The sequence below is a fragment of the Pinus tabuliformis genome, chromosome Q (assembly GCF_031772625.1).
Source record: "Pinus tabuliformis cultivar Carrire ecotype Pingquan chromosome Q, CPIR1, whole genome shotgun sequence".
NCBI lineage: Eukaryota > Viridiplantae > Streptophyta > Pinopsida > Pinales > Pinaceae > Pinus > Pinus tabuliformis.
The window spans coordinates 799,039,833-799,064,101 of record NC_142296.1 but is presented as its reverse complement, the minus strand read 5'-3'; the positions used below and the strand labels follow the sequence as shown (position 1 = coordinate 799,064,101).

Below are 24,269 nucleotides of genomic sequence, written 5' to 3'. Positions count from 1 at the left end.
CTCAACCCCAGGAGTCCTCAATGTTTCATTCCCTCCTTGGGAGCTCAACTAAGTGGGGAAGAGTTATGCTCAATGTTCTCGATTAGCAAGCCCCTTATCAAGAGGGGTCACATCCATCAGTCCAAGTTGCTCTTTGAAAACCAAGAACTTCCCTTTCAGCAACGCCTTGGTGAGAATATCAACTATCTTCATATGTGATGGAGTCTAACAGCTCCTCTCTGCACCATGTCTCGAATGTAATGATATTTGATATCTATGTGCTTGGACTTGTCATGAAATACGAGATTCTCTGCCAATCGGATCACACTTTTGTTGTCGCAATATATCACTGTAGTGTCCAAGACCTGCTCAAACATATCTCCAAAGATCTTTCTCAACCAAATTTCTTCACAGCTAGCCATGCTAGTAGCAATATACTCTACCTCAGTGGTACTCAAAGCTACGAACTTTTGTTTCCTGCTCATTTAAGATATCATGGCGGATCCAAAGCTAAAACAACATCTAGAAGTGCTCTTCCTGTCAACAATTTTTCCTTCCCAGTCAATATCAGTATATCCATGAAGTTGAACATCTTCTACAGAATATCTCTGTTAAATTGGAAACTAGGGGCAAAATCCATGTGGGTCAGCTTATTTATGATAGCTGATATTTTTATTGGATCCCTCTCGTCGAGAGGTGTAGGATTGATCTAAAGATCATCCAATTCTGATAAGTATTTATGGAGATATGAATTTATTTTGATTATGTAATTATTATCAAGCCGACCAACTCTTACGTAAGCTCAAGAAGCCCAAACATCGTGTCTATTCATCATCTACACGTTAGTATAAATAGAAGAGGATTTGAAGTCATTTGGCAACTCACCTCAAGTGATCTCCTCTCCACGTCTTGGGTTTTTGGAGAAGGAGATACACTATGGATTACGCTGGCCTAATATGATGATGCCCTAATGGATAACGCAGTCATGAATCCACAAGCAATGGAGATGATACGTGAAGGGTAGCCGCAATGGATTCAACGCTGTAATGAAGGACGCTGGCAAATGAATACATGTTGGGCATAGAGATTAATACGTAGGCATGGTTCATGGGGACAGTCATAGTCTATGGTGACACTCAGCCCTAGCCGCAGGTCAAGCCTTCATCGCAGCACAAAGAAGAAAAGTAATACGTTGTTCTTGGAAAACCTAGCCGCAGTTCATGAAGAGATACGCATCAACTCAGTCATGATATATGTTGTCCAGAAGACATATATACACGCAGGCCCTAATCCATAGTGAATCTGGCAGCGTGGTTACTCACAGCACTTATACGCAGTTTATGAAGAGATACGTGAGTTCATATATACGCTGGGGTGATACGCTGTATGTATATGCTAGTCGATGGACAGTGTATGTTGGTCAATGGGCAGTGATACGCTGTGACCTATCTGCAGCAATATATTTATATACGCAGGAAAACAACGCAGCAAGATATATATACATATATCCGCAGGCAATGGCAACATATATATATACACAGCAATAGAGAAGATATTTACTCGCTGGTCATACGCTGTTCATGCTGAAATATTTACGTTGTTCATGGAACGCAAGTCATGGTGATAATTACACGCAGTTCAACGGTAAACGTTGTCATGGTATTACAATATGTATATATGTCAATAGAAATATATACGCACAGCATTCATAAGACAGTCAACGTTCTACGCTGGTCTTAGAGACACTTAACATATATACGCTGGGCATGAGAGACATATCTACGCTGGTCATTAAAAGGAACAGCTGCAGTCATCAAGGATAGCCGCTGTGATGTATCTGGCAGCGTAGATCAGGGTATAGAGACTCTAGTCACTCATACGCAGTTCATGGAGACTCTTATGCACAGGTCATAGAGACACGCAACAATGAAAGGAAAACTATAGCTGAGGAATACCAATACGCTGTGTATAATGGGATTGCGTGGAACTATAGCCTAGTTGCTTTGCTAGGCTGCAAGCCATAGCAAGCAGCAAAGGCTAATGATAGTGTTATAGTGTTGCAGCATGATGCTGCACAGGCAGCATGATGACAATGATTCATACTAGCAGGGGCAGCATAATGACAATGATGTATGGGCAGCATAGTGTGATGCAGCATGATGATGCTAGACGGTAAGGTGCAGCACTATGATAGGTGAAGAAGTCACCTTAGGGAATCAGTTGAAGCAATATGTCTTCAATTGATCTCCATAGATATCATAAGTCAAAGTATTGACTTCTATTGTAAATGTACTCTCTCTCTCTTTCTCTGTTGAACTTTGAAGAACACAAAAGAAGAATTGATCAAGGGTTTCCCCACACATTGTGGGGTTTGTCCCTGGCTAATGCCACATCTTGTGTCCTCTTGTCTTGGCTTGTCTTCTGCGTTTTATATTCATGTTCTATCTGCAGTTTATCTTAATGCTGATGTGATTGCTAACTATGAAAATTTAAATAAAATTGCTCTAGCATAGAACATACCTAAAATTAACATGGTATGAGAGTTGAGGTGAAGACAATGCCCAAGCAAGAGTAAAAGAGCAATCACCGAAAATAGTTGGGACAAGACAAAAGGATCAATGGGTTCCTCATAATTCACCTAGAGTGAAGTCAAAATAGAGAATGTTATCAGAATGACAGAGCGGCCCTTATACGAAGGAGTGTTTGAATGGCAGAGATGTCAGTCATCAAGGACACGGCCAACCCTTCATGGAAGCAAGGAACCCCAGGAATGGAAGTCGAAGGTTTTAAGGTGGCATTCGTCGATGGAAAGGTACGTGTTTGAAAATAGAATTTTCAAAGATGCTTTTGAGTTCAAGGTTGTATTAAGTTACAGGAAGTCCACTGGAGATCATGTCCATTGACACATAACACCGGAGGTCTATGAGTTAGAAATTTTGGCATATCCTGATCATACAACATTGCCCTCGCTACTTCAACAATAGTTTTGTTCTTCCTCTCTCCTACTCCATTCTGCTCCGGATTATATGGAGTTGTCCATTCTCTTTTGATGCCTTCCCTTGTATAGAAATCAGTGAAGCCCTTATCAATGTATTCTCCACCATTTTCTGAGTGCAACACTTTTATCCTGTTCCCCGTCAGATTCTCAACCAGAGCTTTAAACTCTTTGAATTGATCAAAAACCTCATCCTTGGATTTTAGAAAGTATATCCAAGTCTTCCTAGAATGGTCGTCAATGAAGGTGACAAAGTATTCGACACCACTAAGAGCTTTTTTGGACATGGGTCTGCAAATATCTCAATGTATCAATCCCAGAACAATCTTTGCCCTATTGTTACTTCTAGAATAAACCGCTTTGGTGTACTTGCCTAGTATGCAAACTCTGCATACATCGTCTCGTTTGGTACTTCATTACAGAACTCCTGTGACGGTTCTTCTGAGAATTCTTAGAGCCCCATGGTGTAAGTGCCCCATTCTTCTATGTCATAGTTTATTCAAATATTTTTCACCACTGCTGCCTATCAGTGCCATTGGAGATTCTAGCTGTAACTTATACAGTCTGTTACTTCTGACTCCAATTTCGGCCTTCTTCTTCCAACTCAGATGTTTGGCATATACTTTCTTCCCAATGAAGAAAACATCATAGCCCTTGTTCTGTAACTGAGATACAAAGAGTAATTTCATCCCCAATCCAGGGACATGCAACACATTGGTAGCTCAAAGTCAATCCCCTGCTTCTGTTTGAAAAACTACAGTACCTCTTCCTATGGGGGTACATTTTGACTTATCTCCCATGGTGATTTGGAAGTTCATCTGTTCTTCTTGATAGCTCGAGAAACATTCTTGTATTCCCATCATGTGTGCAGAAGCTCCACTATCAATATACCAAACCTCAGAGGAAGCAGAACTTGCCAAGCAAGCGACTTCTTCTTCCAGTCTAGAAGCTAACACAGAATTGTCATGATCCATTATATTCTTTGTGCTTTCCTCTTTCCCGGGAGAACTGCATGAGTCCTTTTGAGTTGTTGCTCCAGCCTAATGCTCACGACTCACTGTAGATTCTCTAATCCTGTTGCCCGATCTCTGCTCTAATACCATGTGAAAATTTCTAACACGAAATTCTACTGCAGTAACTGATCTATTTCTCCTACTTATTTTCCACTATAAGTTATTTACAAAACCCTTCAGTAAACATCAAAGTAAATTCTACTGCAGTTGTCACATAATAAAATAGACAAAAGAACAGTGAAATTCAATCACAAGAATCAATCACATCAACACAATTAATTTTGGACAATAGTCCCTGGAAAAACCCAATGCGAGAAAACCGATGCAGCATATGAGGGTTTATTTATTATTCTTCAGCAACAATCACTTTACAAGGAATGATTTTGCAGAACATAGAGAAACCTCTGAGAAAACACCTAAGATAATTCTCTTCCAGCTTTTGGAGAAATTCTGACACCCAAGAGACCCTCGAGCCTTCACTGCGTCACCTCTACGTCATCTCTGTGTGAGGACTGCATCCCTTGCTGCGTTGCCTCTCTAAGTGTCCCTCTGCGCTATCCCTCTGATGCACTGCGTCACCTCCTCCTCAGTCTCTGACTGATGTTGATACCCTCCTATTCCTTCACCCTGCAACTCTCCCTCTAAAATCGAACTCTTACTCCTTGAGATTCGATTTCCCTCAGGTTACTGAGTATTTGCCCGGTGTATCTCCAAATGACTCTCAAGTCTTCCTTTATACTTTCCCTGTTGGGATATCAACGGCAGTGATCTAATCTCTAATCAACGGCTAAGATTAAATTAGACTTGATCGTCATCTCTTAGAAGCTTCTCTCCCATATTTTCAATAATACCCATTAATATTTTAATTTTCTTAAGTTTAGACTTAAGAACCGCATTAAAAATATTAACTATTTTAATAAAATAAAATTTGGGTGGAATTTCACCAGACGATTTCTGGGTCTTGGAGATGTCATGTGTTCTAGCCCCTCCACAAAATTTCGGAGCTAGTGGACATCCGATGCTACCCAAAAATCAACACTCCCTCTTAGTGAGGAATGTTCTCTAACAGTACTTCCCAACAGAAGTATCACACTGAGCCACCCCATCGGTCCTCTATGCTGTTGATGCTCGGCATGTTTCCCCTCATCCATTGCGTTGCTGCAACCTGTACTGTTGCCCACGACACAACCACTGTCACTGCTCCATTTGTACTGCAGCTCCCTCTCAATATGTTGCATCATGCTCCCCATAGCACTGCCACTGCTAACTGCTGCACTGCAACACCCTGCACTACCCATTTCTAGTACTGAAACGGATTCTCAATCATCCCCATCTTCTCCCTGAAATAAGCAAACTTTGTTCTTCCTAGAGCCTTGGTGAGAATGTCTGCCACCTATTCTCCAATCAGAGTGTATTATAACTGTACTGCCTCTCGTTGGACACAGTCTCTAATAAAGTGACACCTGATGTCAATGTGCTTCAACCGATCATGAAAAACTGGATTCTCAAAGAGATTGATGCAACTCTGATTATCACACAAAATATTGGTCGCTTCCATCCTTCTCCTAAATAGATTCACAAGCAACTTCCTAAGCCATATGGCTTCACACGATGTTGTGCTAGCTGCCATATATTCAGCTTCAGCTGAGCTCAAAGCTACGGATTTCTGTTTCCTACTACACGAGGACATCATTCCTGATCTAATGTTGAAACAATACCTAGTGGTACTTTTCCGATCTACTGAACTTCCAGCACAATCTGCATCAATGAACCCACTCAAACTGATATCGTTGCCTCAGGTGTACATTATTACATGCTCGAATGTTCCTCGTATATATCTGAGAACATGCTTGGCTGCTACCTAGTGCACCCTCTTCAGTTCCACCATGAACTGACTAAGGGTGTTGACAGCGTAACAAATGTCTGGTTTGGTATTGACCAGATACATCAAGGACCCTATGAGCTGCATGTACAAGGTGGGATCGACTTCTCTATCTTCAGATGCATCAATATTCTTCCATTTGGTAATCATTGAAGTAGCCATGGGTTTACAGTCAGGCATTCTAAACCTTTTCAAAATTTCTGTAGCGTATCTCCCTTGTCCAAGGAAAATTCCACCCTTCTGCTGCCAAACTTCCAACCCCAAAAAATAATGCATCCGTCCCAAATCCTTCATGTCAAATTCTGTAGCTAGGTTTTCCTTGCAATCTTTGATAAGCCTGGATGAACCTGTCAGGAAAAGATCATCCACATATAACACCAGAATTAAAGGTTCATTCTCTACAATCAGATAGTAGAGGTTGGGACCTGTGTCACTCTTGACGAATCCCATCTTCTGCAAGTAAACATCAATTCGACTGTACCATGCTCTAGGCGCTTGTTTAAGCCCATACAAGGCTTTTTTCAACCTACATACATGGGTTTTCTTCTCATGTGTCTCAAAACCCTCTGGTCGTTCAATGTATACTTCTTCTTCTATCACCTCGTTCAAGAACACAGTGTTGACGTCCATCTGGTGAATCTACCACCCCATCTGTTCCGCAAAGAATATCACGGATCTAATAGAAGTATACTTGGCTACTGGGGCGAAGGTTTCCTCGTAATCTATCCCTTCCTTCTGAGCATACCCCTTAGCCACGAACCTGGCTCTGTATTTTTCCACATTGTCATCTGCAATGTATTTGACCTTGTAAATACATCTCGAACCTACAACTGATCTGTCCTGAGGCCTAGGTACCACTTCCCAGACATCACTGATCATTATGGAACTGTATTCCTCCACTATAGCATCTACCCAGACTTGATGTTGAACGGCCTCCTGAAAACTAGAGGGTTCTCCAACCTAAGCCACCAAGGTGTTGATTTGGGGTAGTATCGAATGTGCTCCAGCCACAAAATTTGGTGGAGAGGTTGGGGCACATGAGATATCCAATACCCAGAAAGGGTTTGGGCAAATTCTAAACAGATTAAGAGATATTAAAATAATTAATATTTTTAATGGAGTCCCTAAGTCTAAACTTAGGGAAAATAAAATATTAATGTGTATTAATATGAATCTATGTTAAAATGATCCTAAAGACAAGGATCAAGCCAGATCTAATCTTAGCCATTGATTAGGGACTTAATCTCAGCCGTTGAGATGTCAACAAGAAAAGTATAAGAGGAGGCTTGAGGGTGTTAAATTGGCAACTAGGGCCAAACTCCATGTGGGTCAACTTATTAGTGGCCACTGATATTTTTATTGGATCCCTCTCGTCGAGAGGTGTAGGATTGATCTAAAGATAATCCAATTCCGATAAGCATTTATGGAAATATGAATTTATTTTGATTATGAAATTATTATCAAACCGACCAGCAACTTGAGTAGGCTCAAAACCCCAATAGTCACGCCTATTCATCACTTACGTTTTAGTATAAATTGGCAAGGACTTGAAGTCATTTCACACATATATTCTTGAGGTGATCTCCTCTCCACGTCTTGGGTTTTCGGAGAATGAGAGAACATAGAATACGCTGGCCTAGATGATGCCCTAGCTCACACGCAGATGATGCCCTAAATTACAGTCCGTATGCAAACCTATACATTGTTCATGATGAATCTCTATACGTTGTTCAGGAAGTGAAACCCTATTCCATTCATGGAAACAATTCATACATATATGCATGGCATTACACTGGCCATACGCCTAGCATTACGCTGGCCATATGATAAACGCAGTGAAAGAAAGCTTCTATACGAAGCCCTTAAGGGACTTCTATACGCAGTCTAGGGTGCCACTGTCATCAAGCCGCAGTGATAAAAGAAAGCATAGTCGCAGTTGAAATGGAGCCATCCTAACTCATGCAAAGGATAAATGCAATCCGTTCACGCAATGGATACTCGCAATTCTGTTCACACAATGGATACATGCAGTCCTGTTCACGCAACGGATACTCACAGTTCTGTTCACACAATGGATACTCACAGTTCTATTCACACAATGGATACACGCAGTTCTGTGCACACAATGGATACATGCAGTCCTGTTCATGCAATGGATACTCGCAGTTCTGTTCACACAATGGATACTCGCAGTTCTGTTCACACAATGGTTACACGCAGTCCTGTTCACACAAGGATAAACGCAGTCATGGTATTGTAATATTACGCACAACATTCATAAGATAGTCAACATTCTACACCTAACATATATACGTTGGGCAGTCAACGTGAATCTAATCCGAAAAGGAACAACCGCAGTCATATAAGGAACAACCGCAGTAAGGTTAGGGGAGCCGCAGTCTAGAAAGCACAAAGCACACATGCTAGATCTTGCATGGAGAAGCAAGATCTGACTGCACCTCGATTAGGGTATGAGGTGCATGCATGACTAGAACTCATAAGTATGATATGGATGCATATTTGATCGATATTCTACCTATGGATTCATGCTCGGATGAATGAAGAAGGATAGATCTCGAATGGGGTAACTACAGTAAGGTCTAAACTACATGGAGACCTAGCCCTTGGTATGACAGTCTTCGTATTACGTGGATAAGGTATGACAATATGCAGTCGTGGTACTCCTATAGAATACCTGGTATAAGGATGACCATGTCATGGATCTATTCTATAGATCACATGCCTATTTATAAGGAAAAAAAGTACCAAAGCTACTACAATCTAATAATCATTGTCTCGGTAATGATAAGGATATAAGATATAGTCATCATGCTGTAGGCCTCATTGGAGACCTTGTTGACATAATGAAATGACTGTCATAATATAAATCTCTGTATATCAATGAGAGTAGTAAACCAGTCATTGAGTACACATCAGATGGGTGCATATGCATGATGTTGAGAACAACTCAGTGATATTTGGGTGCAACGCAACATGATTCATGGGCAGCATGATAGATGAAATCATGGAGCAACACGATAAATGGGCAACATGATGTATGAAGTCATGGACAACTCGATGTATGGGCAGCACAATTCATGAGCAACATGATGATGCATGATGCAGCATGATGGTGCTACACGGTGCAGCGGATGAACGAAATGGATAGGTGAAGTTGTCACCTAGGAGAATCAGTTGAGCAGAATGTCTTCAATTGATCTCATGTATCATCGTTATAGGAGATGATCTATGCTCAAATCTAGATAAGTCAAAGTGTTGACTTCTGATGTAAATGTACTATTTCTCTCTCTCTTTCTCTGCTGAACTTTGAACATAAAGGAAGAATTGATCAAGGGTTTCCCCACATTGTGGGGTTTGTATCTGGCTTGCGCCACATCTTGTGTCCTCTTGTCTTGGTTTGTCTTCTGCGATTTATATTTATGTTCTATCTGCAGTTTACTTTAATGCTGATGTGATTGCTAACTGAGAAAATTTAAGTAAATTGCTCTGGCATAGAACATACCTAAAATTAACATGGTATCAGAGCTGAGGTGAAGGCAATGCCCAAGCAAGAGTGAAAGAGCAATCACCAAAGACAGTTGGGATAAGACAAAAGGATCAATGGGTTCTTCACAATTCACTTAGGGTGAAGTCGAAGCAGAGCATATTATTAGCAATGTTTTAAGACTCCGACTCCGACTCCGACTCGGCCGAGGATCGACTCCGACTCCGAAACGGTAATGACTCGGCCGGCTCGATTTCAATGACTCGGTCGTTGTAAAAAATACATTAAATATTTATTTTTTTTATAAAAAAACATAATTTTAAAGATTTTAAACATAATTTTAAAGATTTTCATTCATGTTTCCAAACACACAGCATTATAATATAGATGGAAGACAACATATGATCAAAGTAGGCTCATGAACCAATCCATTATATCAAAATGGTACCCAATGGCAATACATAGTCAACTGTCATACATGATCAAAGACTCAAAACAAAAAACACATAACCAAGGAGGCTAGAAATGGCCTCTACAACAAAAGTAAACTATGACGGTGACCAGACTCCAGTACTAGTACTACAGTACTACTGGGCCACTGGCTAGTAGCTACTGTCAAAGGAGCCAAGATCACGTCGATCAATCTCTGGATCATCATCATGAGAGTCAGACAGGGGGCCCCATGGCTCCTCCTCATCATCATCATCCCCAACTGCAACTGTAGAAGTGGTACCACTAGCAGGCTGTGCAACTGCAGCAGATGCAAGCTGAGATAGAGTAGATATGCGGCTGCGCTTCTGTCGTGGCTAAGCAGAGGAAGCACCTACAACTGGAGTCCCTGCTGGCTGTGAGACTGAGGCTGGTGGATTGGGATCTGCATTCAACTGAATAGGCTGGAGTTGAACAGCATGTTCAAGTTCAACTGATGTCTCCAGATCTAAATCTAAATCAAGATCCTCATCAGGATCAAACTCTGCTGGACAACTCTCCACTACCCAATCTGATGTTGGATCAATGTCTTCCAACACAATGGGATCTGAATCCGGTCTTTTGTTCAGCAAATGGTTTTGTCTGAGCCGGAGGTTGTATTGGACAAAAACTAGATCATTTAACCGTTTTTTATCCAAACGGTTTCTCTTCTTTGTATGAATCCTCTCAAAGACAGCCCAATTGCGCTCACACCCAGATGCACTGCAAGTTTGACTCAAAATACGAATTGCAAACCTTTGCACTTCAGGACAATGGCCACCAAAGGCCTCCCACCATTGTGCTGCAAAAAACATAGGAGTGTAATGAGTTAGCTCAACAAAATTACAAATTATATCTAACTTTCAAATTATAAACAATTTAACAAACTTTAAAAAAAAAAGTAAAACTATTAAGAATTTGAAAATTGAAATTTTTGTTTACCTGGCTCATCTGCTTCTCTTGCAATCTTTGCTAGGTTCTTCCCAAAGGTACCTGCTGCATTGCTGAAGGTATTGGCCTGTCGGTGTATCTCCAGCTGATCAGACTCCAATGGGATCATGCGTTCAATGCAATCGACCAGTCCATCTCTGACCTCCCCCCTCAAAGCTCCTGACTCCTTAGCTTTATAATGATACCGTGGGTTCAAAAAATACCCAGCTACATGTATAGGGCGATGAAGTTGATTGTTCCATCTTTCATCAATGATTGCCCAAGTGGGCCCATACTTTGCCACTCTATCCTTATATACCGTCTTTATTTGCTCCTTTGCTTGATCCATAGCCTCATAAATGAAGCCCATAGCCAACCTTTCCCCATCCACCAACTGCAACACCTTAACTAGTGGCTCAGCAAGCTTCACAATCTCTGTTGCCTTTCTCCAAAAAGTTTCTTCATGGACTTTCCTTTTCAATTCTTTGCCTTCTGGTTTGTTAGACCAATTGCTTTGATTCCATTCATCACTGGAAAACATCTTTTGCAAGTTTCTATGTTGGGAAAGCATAGATTGCAATGTCAAAAAATGTGTAGCAAATCTAGTGATGGCAGGCCTAATAATATCCTTGCCCCTAGTGTGTTTCCTCATGAGGCTCAAAACCAATGTATGATTGTAGATAAATTTTGTTATGCTTTTGGCATGATCTATAGTGTTTTTGACCCAATCTAATTTTCCAATATCCTCAAGCATGAGGTCTATGCAATGTGCAGCGCATGGGGTCCAAAATATGGTCTTGTGTTTTTCCTCTAACAGTTTACCAGCAAGAACATAGTTAGAGGCATTATCTGTGATGATTTGAACAACATTAGCCACCCCCACCTCCTCAACAACCTGATCCAATAGCTGAAACAACAAGTGGCCATCTTTTATCTTATTAGATGCATCAACTGATTTTAAAAACATGGTTCCCTGTGGGCAGAAGACAAGAAAGTTTATGATGGTACGGTTTCTTTGATCAGTCCATCCATCTGACATGATGGTACACCCTGTTCTTGCCCATGAGTCCCTGAACTCTTGCAAATACTCATTAATGGATTGAATTTCTTTCTGCAAACGAAACCCCCTTAGCTCATGCATAGTAGGGCCTTTTAAGCCTTTTCCAACAGCATGTATGGCATCAAACATAGGCTCATAATATGGTGAACGAGCAGCATTAAAGGGGATATCAGCATCATACCACCATCTAGCTATGTAATCACAAGCAGTCTCCCTCAATTCTTTCTTCCAATGGTCATCTAAAGTGGGCTGCATTTGAGTTTTACTAACTTCAGGACCATGTGCATCTGATGGAGAGGAGGGAGTGAAATAACTTTTGATAGTCACATCACCCTTTTTCAAATTCATTCTACCCTTTCCCTTATCTTGAACAGAAGCAAAAGAGGGAGGAACATATCGGAAAGGGTTGGATGCCTCAATTTGAGGGATAGAGGAAGAACCCTCAAAATCATAATGGGGGTTGGTAACCATCATTTTTTGTATCTCCCTCTTCCTCCCAATTTTAGCCTGTATGTCTTTTTGCCTAGCCTTATCTTCTTTAAATTTCTCAAAGCTGGCCAACAAATTCTTTCTAATCTCCCCAATTCCTGGTGAGGTACATGGGGTAATTTGGCCTCTAATCCCTGCCAAGTGTTGTTTCAGCCTATTAATGCCCCCAGGACCTTCCTTAATTTTCCTATGGCAAAATTTGCATTGCATTTGACTATCAACCATTTCAACATATGCCCAAGCAGGATCTCTTGCTCTAGGTGCCATTTTTTGACTAGGAAATGAAAGCAAACAATCTGAAAATGACAAAAAAAAAACATTGATTCAATGTTCATTTATTTGACAAAAAACACTCTCTAAGTTTTCTAGATATGCACCTAAAATTTACTAAGCAAAAACAGATTTATAGAGGTGGAAAAAAATACTTCCAGGCACAAACTGCCTCCTCAAGCTTGCTCCAAGAATCAGCTCCTCAATGCTGCTCCAAATGGCTGCCCAAGAAGCTCCTCACTCCAGCTACAATGCTCCTCCAAGACTCCTCACTGCTGCTCCAAAACAAGCTCAAGAACTGCTCACTAACTCTCAAAGAAGACTCTCACTCAAATGCATAAGACTGCTGTGAGTGAATGAGAGCACTTGGGTGTGTTAAATAGGGTTTGGGAGGGGGAAATGGACCCCAAAAATCATTAACCATATTCAAATAGTTGTTTGGGGTCCAAACCAAACATAAAACAGTTAAAAAGTACATTAAAAAAGGTTGATTTGTTTGTTGTTTACGCGCCTGGGCCGTCCCTTTGTGACTCGGCCGAGTCATATCGGAAACGGCCGGGTTGGCCGAGTCATGGGTGACTCGGCCAACCGGACCGTTTCCTAGGCCGGGTCACTCTCCAACCTTCTGACTCGGATCAAGCCGGCCGTTTTGGTTTCGAAACGGCCGTTTCTTAAAACAGGGATTATTAGAATGACGTAGCAAAACTTTTGATGGCATACCTAAAGATCACCTCATTAGGAAGTTCGGATTTAAGGGTGGAAGGATAGGTAGATGTCTTAGTTATGATTTCGGCCCTTATGCGAAGGAGTGTCCGAGTGACAGAGATGTAGGTCATCAAATACATGGTCGTCTCTTCAAAGCAAAGAACCCCAGATCTCTTTTATGTCCCTGATCCCAAAAGGAACCTGGTGACCATCTCAGAAATAGAAGTCAAAGGTTTCAAGGTGGCACTCGTTGATCGAAAGGTACGTGTTTGAAAATAGAATTTTCAAAGATGTTTTTGAGTTCACGGTTGTATTACATTACAGGAAGTCCACTGGGGACTATGTCCATTAACACATAGCACCGGAGGTCTGTGAGTCAGATGGTGACAGGGATGCCTGAATTCAAAAAAAAAAAAGAGCATGAAGGTACATGTCTGAGATGTACCGAAGGAAAATCTTACAAAGGGACCATGTAGCAGGTCCACAGATATGGAACAACCCGTGAAGTTTGAGATTCATGAACGGGAATCTCATGTATACAAGTGGAAGAAAGCCCTCTATGGCTTGAAGCAAAACACCTTGGGTGTAGTATGAGAGGATCGATAACTGTCTGATGAAGCTGAGATTCACTAAGAATGAAATCGATCCAAACCATTTGAAGGTTGTGGATGACAAACCTCTCATATCGGCACCTATGTATGACAGGTGCAGACCCTCTCATTTGTAGAAGACAGAGGGAGTTGGATTCTGAATGTGGAAAGATAAACTGCAAGCCTGTGACTACCTCGAGGATTTTAACTTTCAAGAAGTTATATGGTAGTGATGTCGGGCCAGATTTGGGAAATGCCTCTGAGTTTCATAAACTCATTCGCGTTGATGTTCTTGGAGAACCACCGTTCAGACATATGTGTTGCAGTTAGCATGGTGAGCTCATATTTGGTTGAGCCTCACTGGATTGGTGCCAAGAATCTTTTGAGATATCTTCGGGGCACAATCTCTCATGGATTGAGATACACTGTCGGAAATATAAAAACTACATGATTATTCGAATGCAGACTGGTGAGTGAGTTCACATGATGAATACCACTGTGATTCTCTGTAACAACCAGAGGTGGGATTCGATTATTGAGGAATACGTTATTCGTGATTGCTCCAGCAGATAAACATCAGATGCTGCCCTATCTGGGATACGGTAAGTCGATGAGCAAGGAGGCTCCATCGCATTGAGACTGATGTACAGATCGCTGACATTTTGACAAAGCCCCGAGGAAAGATCAAATATGTGATTTTCCCGTACGACTTGGAATCGTCGAGAGACCCTTGTAAAAGGGTCCTGCATGTTGCATACATTGAGCTCTGAGAGCTCTGGGGGCTTGCAATTCTTACTGGAGCAACATATGACCACAAGGTGACTCACCCTCCCCTAGTGGTGCGCACTAAAACAAGATGATTCGCTCTCTTGTGGGACAAGATGATTCGCTCTCTTATGTAACAGGATGATTCGCTCTCCTATGTAGCAGGATGATTAGTTCTCCTGTGAGGCCTGGATTGATGTGTTCTCCATGGCGATTGTAGCAGGATTGGTGTGTTCTCCTGTGAGGCCTGGATTGATGTGTTCTCCATGGCGATTGTAGCAGGATTGATGTGTTCTCCTATGAGGACAAGATTGATTAGTTCTCCTGTCGGGGCATTCTACCCATACAGTCTGGGACTCATGGGAAGTACCTCTCATCTGATCAATGAGCAAGGAAATGAAGTTAGGGACCATAGTAGTATCGATGGACGCATCGTTGTATCTACCATACTCCCTACGCTAGGATGACCTCCATTGATCTGGGATCAATGATACTGGTTTCGAACCAGTGGTAGGAGTTGTACCATACTATGACACCGACTTCGGGTCGGTTGAGACTGGTCTGGGACCAGTGGTACATACTCTGAGACTGACTTTGTGTCAGTGTAGGACTGTTCTGGGACCAATGAGAGTGGTACATACTATGACGCTGACTTCAGGTCGGTTGAGACTGGTCTGGGACCAGTGGTACACTCTTTGAGCCTGCGATACTGGTCTGGGACCAGTGGTAGGAGTTGTACCATACTATGACGCTGACTTCGGGTCGGTTGAGACTGGTCTGGGACCAATGGTACATACTCTGAGACTAACTTTGTGTCAGTGTAGGACTGGTCTGGGACCAGTGAGAGTGGTACATACCAATGTTTTACAACTCGGACTCGGACTCGGACTCGGCCGAGGATCGACTCCGACTCGGACTCCGACTCGGTAATGACTCGGCCGGCTCGATTTCAATGACTCGGTCGTTGTAAAAAATACATTAAATATTTATTTTTTTTATAAAAAAACATAATTTTAAATATTTTAAACATAATTTTAAAGATTTTCATTCAAGTTTCCAAACACACAACATTATAATATACATGGAAGACAACATATGATCAAAGTAGGCTCATGAACCAATCCATTATATCAAAATGGTACGGTGGTACCCAATGGCAATAGTAAATACATAGTCAACTGTAGTCTGTCATACATGATCAAAGACTCAAGAGTCAAAACAAAATACAAATAACCAAGGAGGCTAGTAGCTACTGCCAGAGGAGCCAAGATCATCTCGACCAATCTCTGGATCATCATCATCAGAGTCAGACAAGGGGCCCCATGGCTCCTCCTCATCATCATCGTCTCCAACTGCAACTGTAGAAGTGGTGCCAGTACCACTAGGCTGTGCAGCAGATGCAAGATGAGATAGAGTACAAATGCGGCTGCGCTTCTGTCGTGGCTGAGCAGAGGAAGGCGAAGCACCTACAACTGGAGTCCTACTAGCTGGCTGTGAGACTGAGGCTGGTGGATCGGGATCTGCATTCAACTGAACAGGCTGCAGTGGATGTTCAACATCAAGTTGATCAATCTCAAGATCCTCATCAGGATCAAACTCGGGTAGACGACTCTCCACTACCCAATCTGATGTTGGATCAATGTCTTCCAACACAATGGGATCTGAATCAGGTCTTTTGTTCAGCAATTGGTTCCGTCTAAGCCGAAGGTTGTATTGGACAAAAACTAGATCATTCAACCGTTTTGCTCCAAACGGTTTCTCTTCTTTGTGTGAATCCTCTCAAAGACAGACCAATTGCGCTCACACCCAGATGCACTGCAAGTTTGACTCAAAATACGAATTGCAAACCTTTGCAATTCAGGGCACTGGCCACCAAAGGCCTCCCACCATTGTGCTGCAAAAAACATAGGAGTGTAATGAATTATGAGTTAGATGAAGGCTGAAGCTCAACAAAATTACAAATTATATCTAACTTTCAAATTATAAATGATTTAACAAACTTTAATAAAAAAAGTAAAACCATTAAGAAATTGAAAATTGAAATTTTTGTTTACCTGGCTCATCTGCTTCTCTTGCAATCTTTGCTAGGTTCTTCCCAAAGGTACCTGTTGCATTGCTGAAGGATGTGACCTGCTGATGTATCAGCAGCTGATCAGACTCCGATGGGACCATGCGCTCAATGCAATCAACCAGTCCATCTCTGACCTCCCCCCTCAAAGCTCCTGACTCCTTAGCTTTATAATGATACCGTGGGTTCAAAAAATACCCAGCTGCATGTATAGGGCGATGGAGTTGATTGTTCCATCTTTCATCAATGATTGCCCAAATGGGCCCATACTTTGCCACTCTATCCTTGTATGCTGTCTTTATTTGCTCCTTTGCTTGATCCATAGCCTCATAAATGAAGCCCATAGCCAACCTTTCCCCATCCACCAACCGCAACACCTTAACTAGTGGCTCAGCAAGCTTCACAATCTCTGCTGCCTTTCTCCAAAAAGTTTCATCATGGACTTTCCTTTTCAATTCTCTGCCTTCTAGTTTGTTAGACCAACTGCTTTGATTCCAGTCATCACTGGAAAACATCTTTTGCAAGTTTCTATGTTGGGAAAGCATAGATTGCAATGTCAAAAAATGTGTAGCAAATCTAGTGATGGCAGGCCTAATAATATCCTTGCCTCCAGTGTGTTTCCTCATGAGACTCAAAACCAGTGTATGATTGTAGATAAATTTTGTTATGCTTTTGGCATTATCTACAGTGTTTCTGACCCAATCTAATTTTCCAATATCCTCAAGCATGAGGTCTATGCAATGTGCAGCGCATGGGGTCCAAAAGATGGTCTTGTGTTTTTCCTCTAACAGTCTACCAGCAAGAACATAGTTAGAGGCATTGTCTGTGATGATTTGAACAACATTAGCCACCCCCACATCCTGAATAACCTCATCCAATAGCTGAAACAACAAGTGGCCATCTTTTACCTTATCAGATGCATCAACTGATTTTAAAAACATGGTTCCCTGTGGGCAGAAGACAAGAAAGTTTATGATGGTACGGTTTCTTTGATCAGTCCATCCATCTGACATGATGGTACACCCTGTTCTTGCCCATGATTCCTTGAAATCTTGCAAATACTCATTAATTGATTTAATTTCTTTCTGCAAACGAAACCCCCTTAGCTCTTGCATAGTAGGGCCTTTGAAGCCTTTTCCAGCAGCATGTATGGCCTCAAACATAGGCTCATAATATGGTGAACGAGCAGCATTAAAGGGGATATAAGCATCATACCACCATCTAGCTATGTAGTCACAAGCAGTCTCCCTCAATTCTTTCTTCCAATGGTCATCTAAAGTGGGCTGAGCAAGACCTTTACTAATACTAACTTCAGGACCATGTGCATCTGATGGAGAGGAGCCTGAGTGAGTGAAAAAACTTTTGATAGTCCCATCACCCTTCATTCTACCCTTTCCCTTATCTTGAACAGAAGCAAAAGAGGGAGGAACATAACGGAAAGGGTTTGATGCATCAGTTTGAGGGATAGAGGAAGAACCCTCAAACTCATAGTGGGGGTTGGCAGCCATCATTCTTTGTATCTCCCTCTTCCTCCCAATTTCAGCCTGTATCTCTTTTTGCCTAGTCTTTTCTTCTTTAAATTTTTCAAAGCTTTCCAACAAATTCTTTCTAATCTCCCCAATTTGATCAGAGGGACATGGAGTAATATTGCCTTTAATCCCTGCCAAGTGTTGTTTCAGCCTATGAATCCCCCCAGGACCTGACTTAATTTTCCTATGGCAAAACTTGCAACACATCTCACTATCAACCATTTCAACATATGCCCAAGCAGGATCTTTTGCTCTAGGTGCCATTTTTTGACTAGGAAAACAATCTGAAAATGAAAAAAAAAAAAAAAAAAATTGATTCAATGTTCATTTATTTGACTAAAAACACTCTCTAAGCTATCTTGATATGCACCTAAAATTTACTAAGTAAAAACAGATTTATAGAGGTGGAAAAAAATACCTCCAGGCACAAACTGCCTCCTCAAGCTTGCTCCAAGAATCAGCTCCTCAATGCTGCTCCAAATGGCTGCCCAAGAAGCTCCTCACTCCAGCTACAATGCTCCTCCAAGACTGCTCACTGCTGCTCCAAAACAAGCTCAAGAACTGCTCACTAACTCTCAAAGAAGACTCTCACTCAAATGCATAAGACTGCTGTGAGTGAAATGAGAGCATTTGGCTGTCTTAAATAGAGTTTGGGAGGGGGAAATGGACCCCAAAAGCATTTAACAATCTACCATTACCCTTTGGAATCCACAAACCCTACTTAACTTTACCAAATATCAGCAAAAAAATGAATTTTTTTTATAAAAAACGCTGCCCAGCCGTCCTTTTCATGACTCGGCCGAGTCAATACGGACCCGGCCGGGTTGACCGAGTCAGCTATGACTCGGCCGAGTCATTGGATGACTCGGCCGAGTCATAGCTGACTCGGTCAGCCGAGCCGGGTTGCTGGCCGGGTCAATGTTTTGGCTAGTGACTCGGTCCGAAACGGCCGTTTCGGTTTCAACTCGGCCAAGTTGTAAAACAATGGTACATACTATGACGCTGACTTCAGGTCGGTTGAGACTGGTCTGGGACCAGTGGTACACTCTCTGAGCCTGCGATACTGGTCTCGGACCAGTGGTAGGAGTAGTACCCACTATGACACTGACTTTGGGTCGCTTGAGACTGGTCTGGGACCAGTGGTACGCACTCTGACACTGACTTCGGGTCAGTGGAGAATGGTATGAGACATTCTCGATCAATTCTTCTTCTTCATAGTTCAATAGAGCAGAGCTGAGCAGAGTGAGCAGAGTTGGGCAAAGCAGTGCAGGGCACTGATGGCAGAGATAGTACAATCGGACTTATGAATCACTGGATGGAGTTCTCCCTAGTTGAGAGGGAGTGTTAAATTGGCAACTAGGGCCAAACTCCATTTGGGTCAACTTATTAGTGGTAGCTGATATTTTTATTGGATCCCTCTCGTCGAGAGGTGTAGGATTGATCTAAATATCATCCAATTCCAATAAGTATTTATGGAGATATGAATTTATTTTGATTATGAAATTATTATCAAGCCGACCAATAACTTGAGTAGGCTCAGAAGCCCAATAGTCACGCCTATTCATCACTTACGTTTTAGTATAAATTGGCAAGGACTTGAAGTCATTTCAAACATGTATCCTTGAGGTGATCTCCTCTCCACGTCTTGGGTTTTTGGAGGAGAGAACATAAAATACGCTGGCCTAGATGATGCCCTAGCTCACACGCAGATGATGCCCTAAATTACAGTCAGTATGCAAACCTATACGTTGTTCATGATGAATCTCTATACGCTGTTCAAGAAGTGGAACCCTATGCCGTTCATGGAAACACTTCATACATATACGCATGGCATTACGCTAGCCATACGCCTAGCATTACGCTGGCCATATGATAAATGCAGTGAAAGAAAGCTTCTATACGAAGCCCTTAAGGGACTTCTATACGCAGTCTAGGGTGCCACTGTCATCAAGCCGCAATGATAAAAGAAGGCACAGCCGCAGTTGAAATGGAGCCATCCTAACTCACGCAAAGGATAAATGCAGTCCTGTTCATGCAATGGATACTCGCAGTTCTATTCACACAATGGATACATGCAGTCCTGTTCATGCAATGGATACTCACAGTTCTGTTCACACAATGGATACTCGCAGTTATGTTCACACAATGGATACATGCAGTTCTGTGCACACAATGGATACACGCAGTCTTGTTCACGCAATGGATACTCGCAGTTCTGTTCACACAATGGATACACGCAGTCCTGTTCACGCAATGGATACTCGCAGTTCTGTTCACACAATGGATACACGCAGTCCTGTTCACGCAATGGATACTCGCAATTCTGTTCACACAATGGATACACGCAGTCCTGTTCATGCAAGGATAAACGCAGTCATGGCATTGCAATATTACGCACAGCATTCATAAGATAGTCAACGTTCTACACCTAACATATATATGTTGGGCAATCAACGTGAATCTAATCCAAAAAGGAACAACCGCAGTCATATAAGGAACAACTGCAATAAGGTTAATGGAGCCGCAGTCAAGGTTAGGGGAGCCGCAGTCTAGAAAGCAGAAAGCACACATGCTAGATCTTGCATGGAGAAGCAGGATCTGACTGCACCTCGGTTAGGGTATGAGGTGCATTCATGACCAGAACTCATAAGTATGATATGGATGCATATCTGATCGATATTCTACCTATGGATCCATGCTCGGATGAACGAAGAAGGATAGATCTCGAATGGGGTAACTGCAGTAAGGTCTGAACTACATGGAGACCTAGCCCTTGGTATGACAGTCTTCGTATTACATGGATAAGGTATGACAATATGCAGTCGTGGTACTCCTATAGAATACCTGGTATAAGGATGACCATGTCATGGATCTATTCTATAGATAACATGCCTATTTATAAAGAAAAGAAGTACCAAAGCTACTACAATCTAATAATCATTGTCTCAGTAATGATAAGGATATACGATATAGTCATCATGTTGTAGACCTCATTGGAGACTTTGTTGACATAATGAAATGACTGTCATAATAGAAATCTCCGTATATCAATGAGAGTAGTAAACTAGTCATTGAGTACACATCAGATGGGTGCAGATCCATGATGTTGAGAACAACTCAGTGATATTTGGGTGTAGCGCAACATGATGAATGGGCAGCATGATAGATGAAATCATGGAGCAGCACGACACATGGGCAACATGATGTATGAGGTCATGGACAACTTGATGTATGGGCAGCACAGTGATCATAAGCAGCATGATGGTGCTAAACGGTAAGGTGTAGCAGATGAACGAAATGGATAGGTGAAGCTGTCACCTAGGAGAATCAATTGAAGCAGAATGTCTTCAACTGATCTCATGTATCATCGTTATAGGAGATGATCTATGCTCAGATCTAGATAAGTCAAAGTGTTGACTTCTGATGTAAATGTATTATTTCTCTCTCTCTTTCTCTGCTTAACTTTGAAGAACATAAAGGAAGAATTGATCAAGGGTTTCCCCACATTGTGGGGTTTGTCCCTGGCTTGCGCCACATCTTGTGTCCTCTTGTCTTGGTTTGTCTTCTGCAATTTATATTTATGTTCTATCTGCAGTTTACTTTAATGCTGATGTGATTGCTAACTGAGAAAATTTAAGTAAATTGCTCTGGCATAGAACATACCTAAAATTAACAGAGGGTCACGTGGAGAACACACCAGAGTGATCAGTCATTCTATTATCTAGAGCGGGGTTTGCTAAGAGAGATAGAATCAATGATTAGGAGAGCAGCTGAGGGGCATTGAGTACAAAGAATCAGAGAAGGCAGAGATTGTGTCGGGAGAGCAGCGCAGCAGCCAAGGAGAGTGACGCAGAGCCAGCAAGGGCTCACGTTGGGCCATGCAAAGGCAGCCAAGTGTTGTGCAGAGCATGAGAGAGGCTAGCGTGTCTGACGCAAAGGCCCAGAAAGCTGACGCAGGGCCTCATGGGGCTGACGCAGGCCAAGAAAGGCTGACGCAGTGCCAGCGAGAGACAGAGAGGGGTTGATGCAGTCCAGATTGGGCAAACGCTGGGGTTGCAGAGCAAATTTGTGCTGAGGAGTTGCCAGAAGGATTTTTCGGGGTTTCAGCCAGGAGATTTCTCTCAAACTGTGAGGTATAGCTGCTAAGGAAATTCTCTGTTGGGCAGGCCAGTTTCAGCACCCAGATTGTACTCCGATATTGCTTAATAAGAAAACCCTCAGATAGTTGCGTCGGTTTTCCCGCATTGGGTTCTTCCGGGGACATTGGTCCAAAAATAATGGTGTCATGTGGTGTGTTTGTTCTTGTTGCTTTTAGTTGCTGATCTGTAATATGTTGAGCATGCACTAGTGTTTATTTTCAGTATTTACTTTGTAAATAACTTGTTAAAGAAAAATAACAAGTAGGTAGGAATAAATCAGAAAAAGTGCATGAAGGGTTTCTAAACTAAGTAAACTTAGAAACTTCAACATGGTATCAGAGCGTGATTGCAGATCACAGGAGGACTAAAAGACATCAGCCAAGCAAAGCAATAGCAACAGAAAACAATTGTCCTGAGGTGACAGAAGTTGTTTCTAGCAACGCAGAAGCCAAGAAGTGTGACACAAAGCCAACCAGCGCCACGCAGAAGAAGTCGGGAGCTACGCAGAGCCTCAGAGAGGATAGTGTTGCTAAGGCAGAGGGCCAGAGGGCTGACGCAGGGCATCCAGGGCTGACGCAAACCCATCTGGAGCGACGAAGAGCCAGCGTGAGGCAGAGAGGGGCTGATGTAATTCACAGAGAGGTAGTTGTTGGAGTCTAGAAGGCTGCAAAAATATTGCAAAGTGGAGTTGGTGAGGTACTATAGTCAAAACAGTACCTGATAGATCAGGGCCAGAGGAGTTGTTACCGAGAGTTTCTAGCCGAGGAACCTGGATCAGCAATGCAGTTACACAAGACGATCAGAGTAGGGGGCATCTCGACAAGCGGCAGGAGGATTTCCAGGAGTGAAATCAGGACTCAAAGGGAGTCCAAAAGAGAACTTCCAGATGGAAATAGAGACTCAAAGGAGTCGAACAGAGAACTTCCAGGAGGGAAGTAGAGGAGCTTCATGGCACTACACGGGGAAAGAGACCAGGATAGACTGAACGAAGCATCGAACTTCGCAGTCTGGAAGGCCAGAATCTTATCAGTGCTTGACAGGAATCATGTCAAGAACTTCGCCTTGAAGGTTATAGCTATCCCAGTTGACCCCAATGATATTGACAAGTACGAAGAGGCAATGGCGAGGGCCAAGTACATTATCCTTGACGGGGTCAAGGATCATGTGGTACCACATATAGCCGAGAAGGAAACGGCAGTTGAGATGTGGGAGGCTCTCAAGAACATGTACCAGCATACTTCTGTGCAGAGAAGAATGTTGCTCGAGAACCAAATGAGGTCGAATTAGATGAAGAAGGGTCAATCGATTGACACCTTCCTCGGAGGACTGAATGAGATCCGAGACCAGTTGATTGCTATAGGAGCGACACCGGATCAGGAGCTTATGGTGAGGACAGCCCTGAATGTTGTCTCAGAAGATTGGGAAGTGTTTGTCCAGAGTATCATGGGCAGAGGGACTCTCCCACCTTGGGACGAGATGTGGGCAACTCTTCGCCAGGAAGAGATCAGACGACAATCGAAGACAGGTAGCAACGGAAGAGGGATCAAGGTCAAGCAGGAGGAGGAGAATGTGGCCCTAGCATCTGAGGGAAAGCAGGAGAAGCAGAAGAAGAAAGATCTCTCCAAGATCAAGTGCTTCCACTATGGGGAAATGGGTCATTATGCGACCCAGTGCCCAAGGAAGAAGAGTAAGGGAGAGCCTTTCGAGACTAAGGCAGTGCCAACATGGGAAGAGAAGGAAGTTTTGACAGACGATGACTGTGCCATGAGTGCACACACACCACTTGAGCGGAAGTGGGGAGACATTGAGTTATAGTCAGGTAGACTACAGGTAGTGAGGGGCAGAATCCTTGAAGGTACCCAGCCTCTTGGATTAGACCTTG

The 24,269-nt window shown here is 42.5% G+C and overlaps 2 protein-coding genes across 2 annotated transcripts in view; both read right to left on the bottom strand.

The window, feature by feature from the left end:
- Nucleotides 1–24,269, bottom strand: part of LOC149221889 (fatty acid amide hydrolase-like) — a 290,500-nt gene that overhangs the window by 223,630 nt on the left and 42,601 nt on the right. The window lies entirely within an intron of this gene.
- LOC149221890 (uncharacterized) lies at nt 16,368–18,761 on the bottom strand. The gene is made up of 2 exons (XM_089385268.1): nt 16,706–18,761; nt 16,368–16,545 (listed from the first exon to the last, which is right to left on the bottom strand). Exons 1-2 carry the CDS (start codon nt 18,510–18,512, stop codon nt 16,385–16,387), a joined length of 1,968 nt encoding a protein of 655 aa, XP_089241394.1. The 5' UTR covers nt 18,513–18,761; the 3' UTR covers nt 16,368–16,384.

Coding starts and splice junctions, on each gene's coding strand:
- LOC149221890 (XM_089385268.1), bottom strand. CDS start 18,512: ATGGCACCTAGAGCAAAAGATCCTGCTTGGGCATATGTTGAAATGGTT. Junction 16,546..16,705: donor AAGAGAAGCAGATGAGCCAG/GTAAACAAAAAT, acceptor TGTTTTTTGCAG/CACAATGGTGGGAGGCCTTT.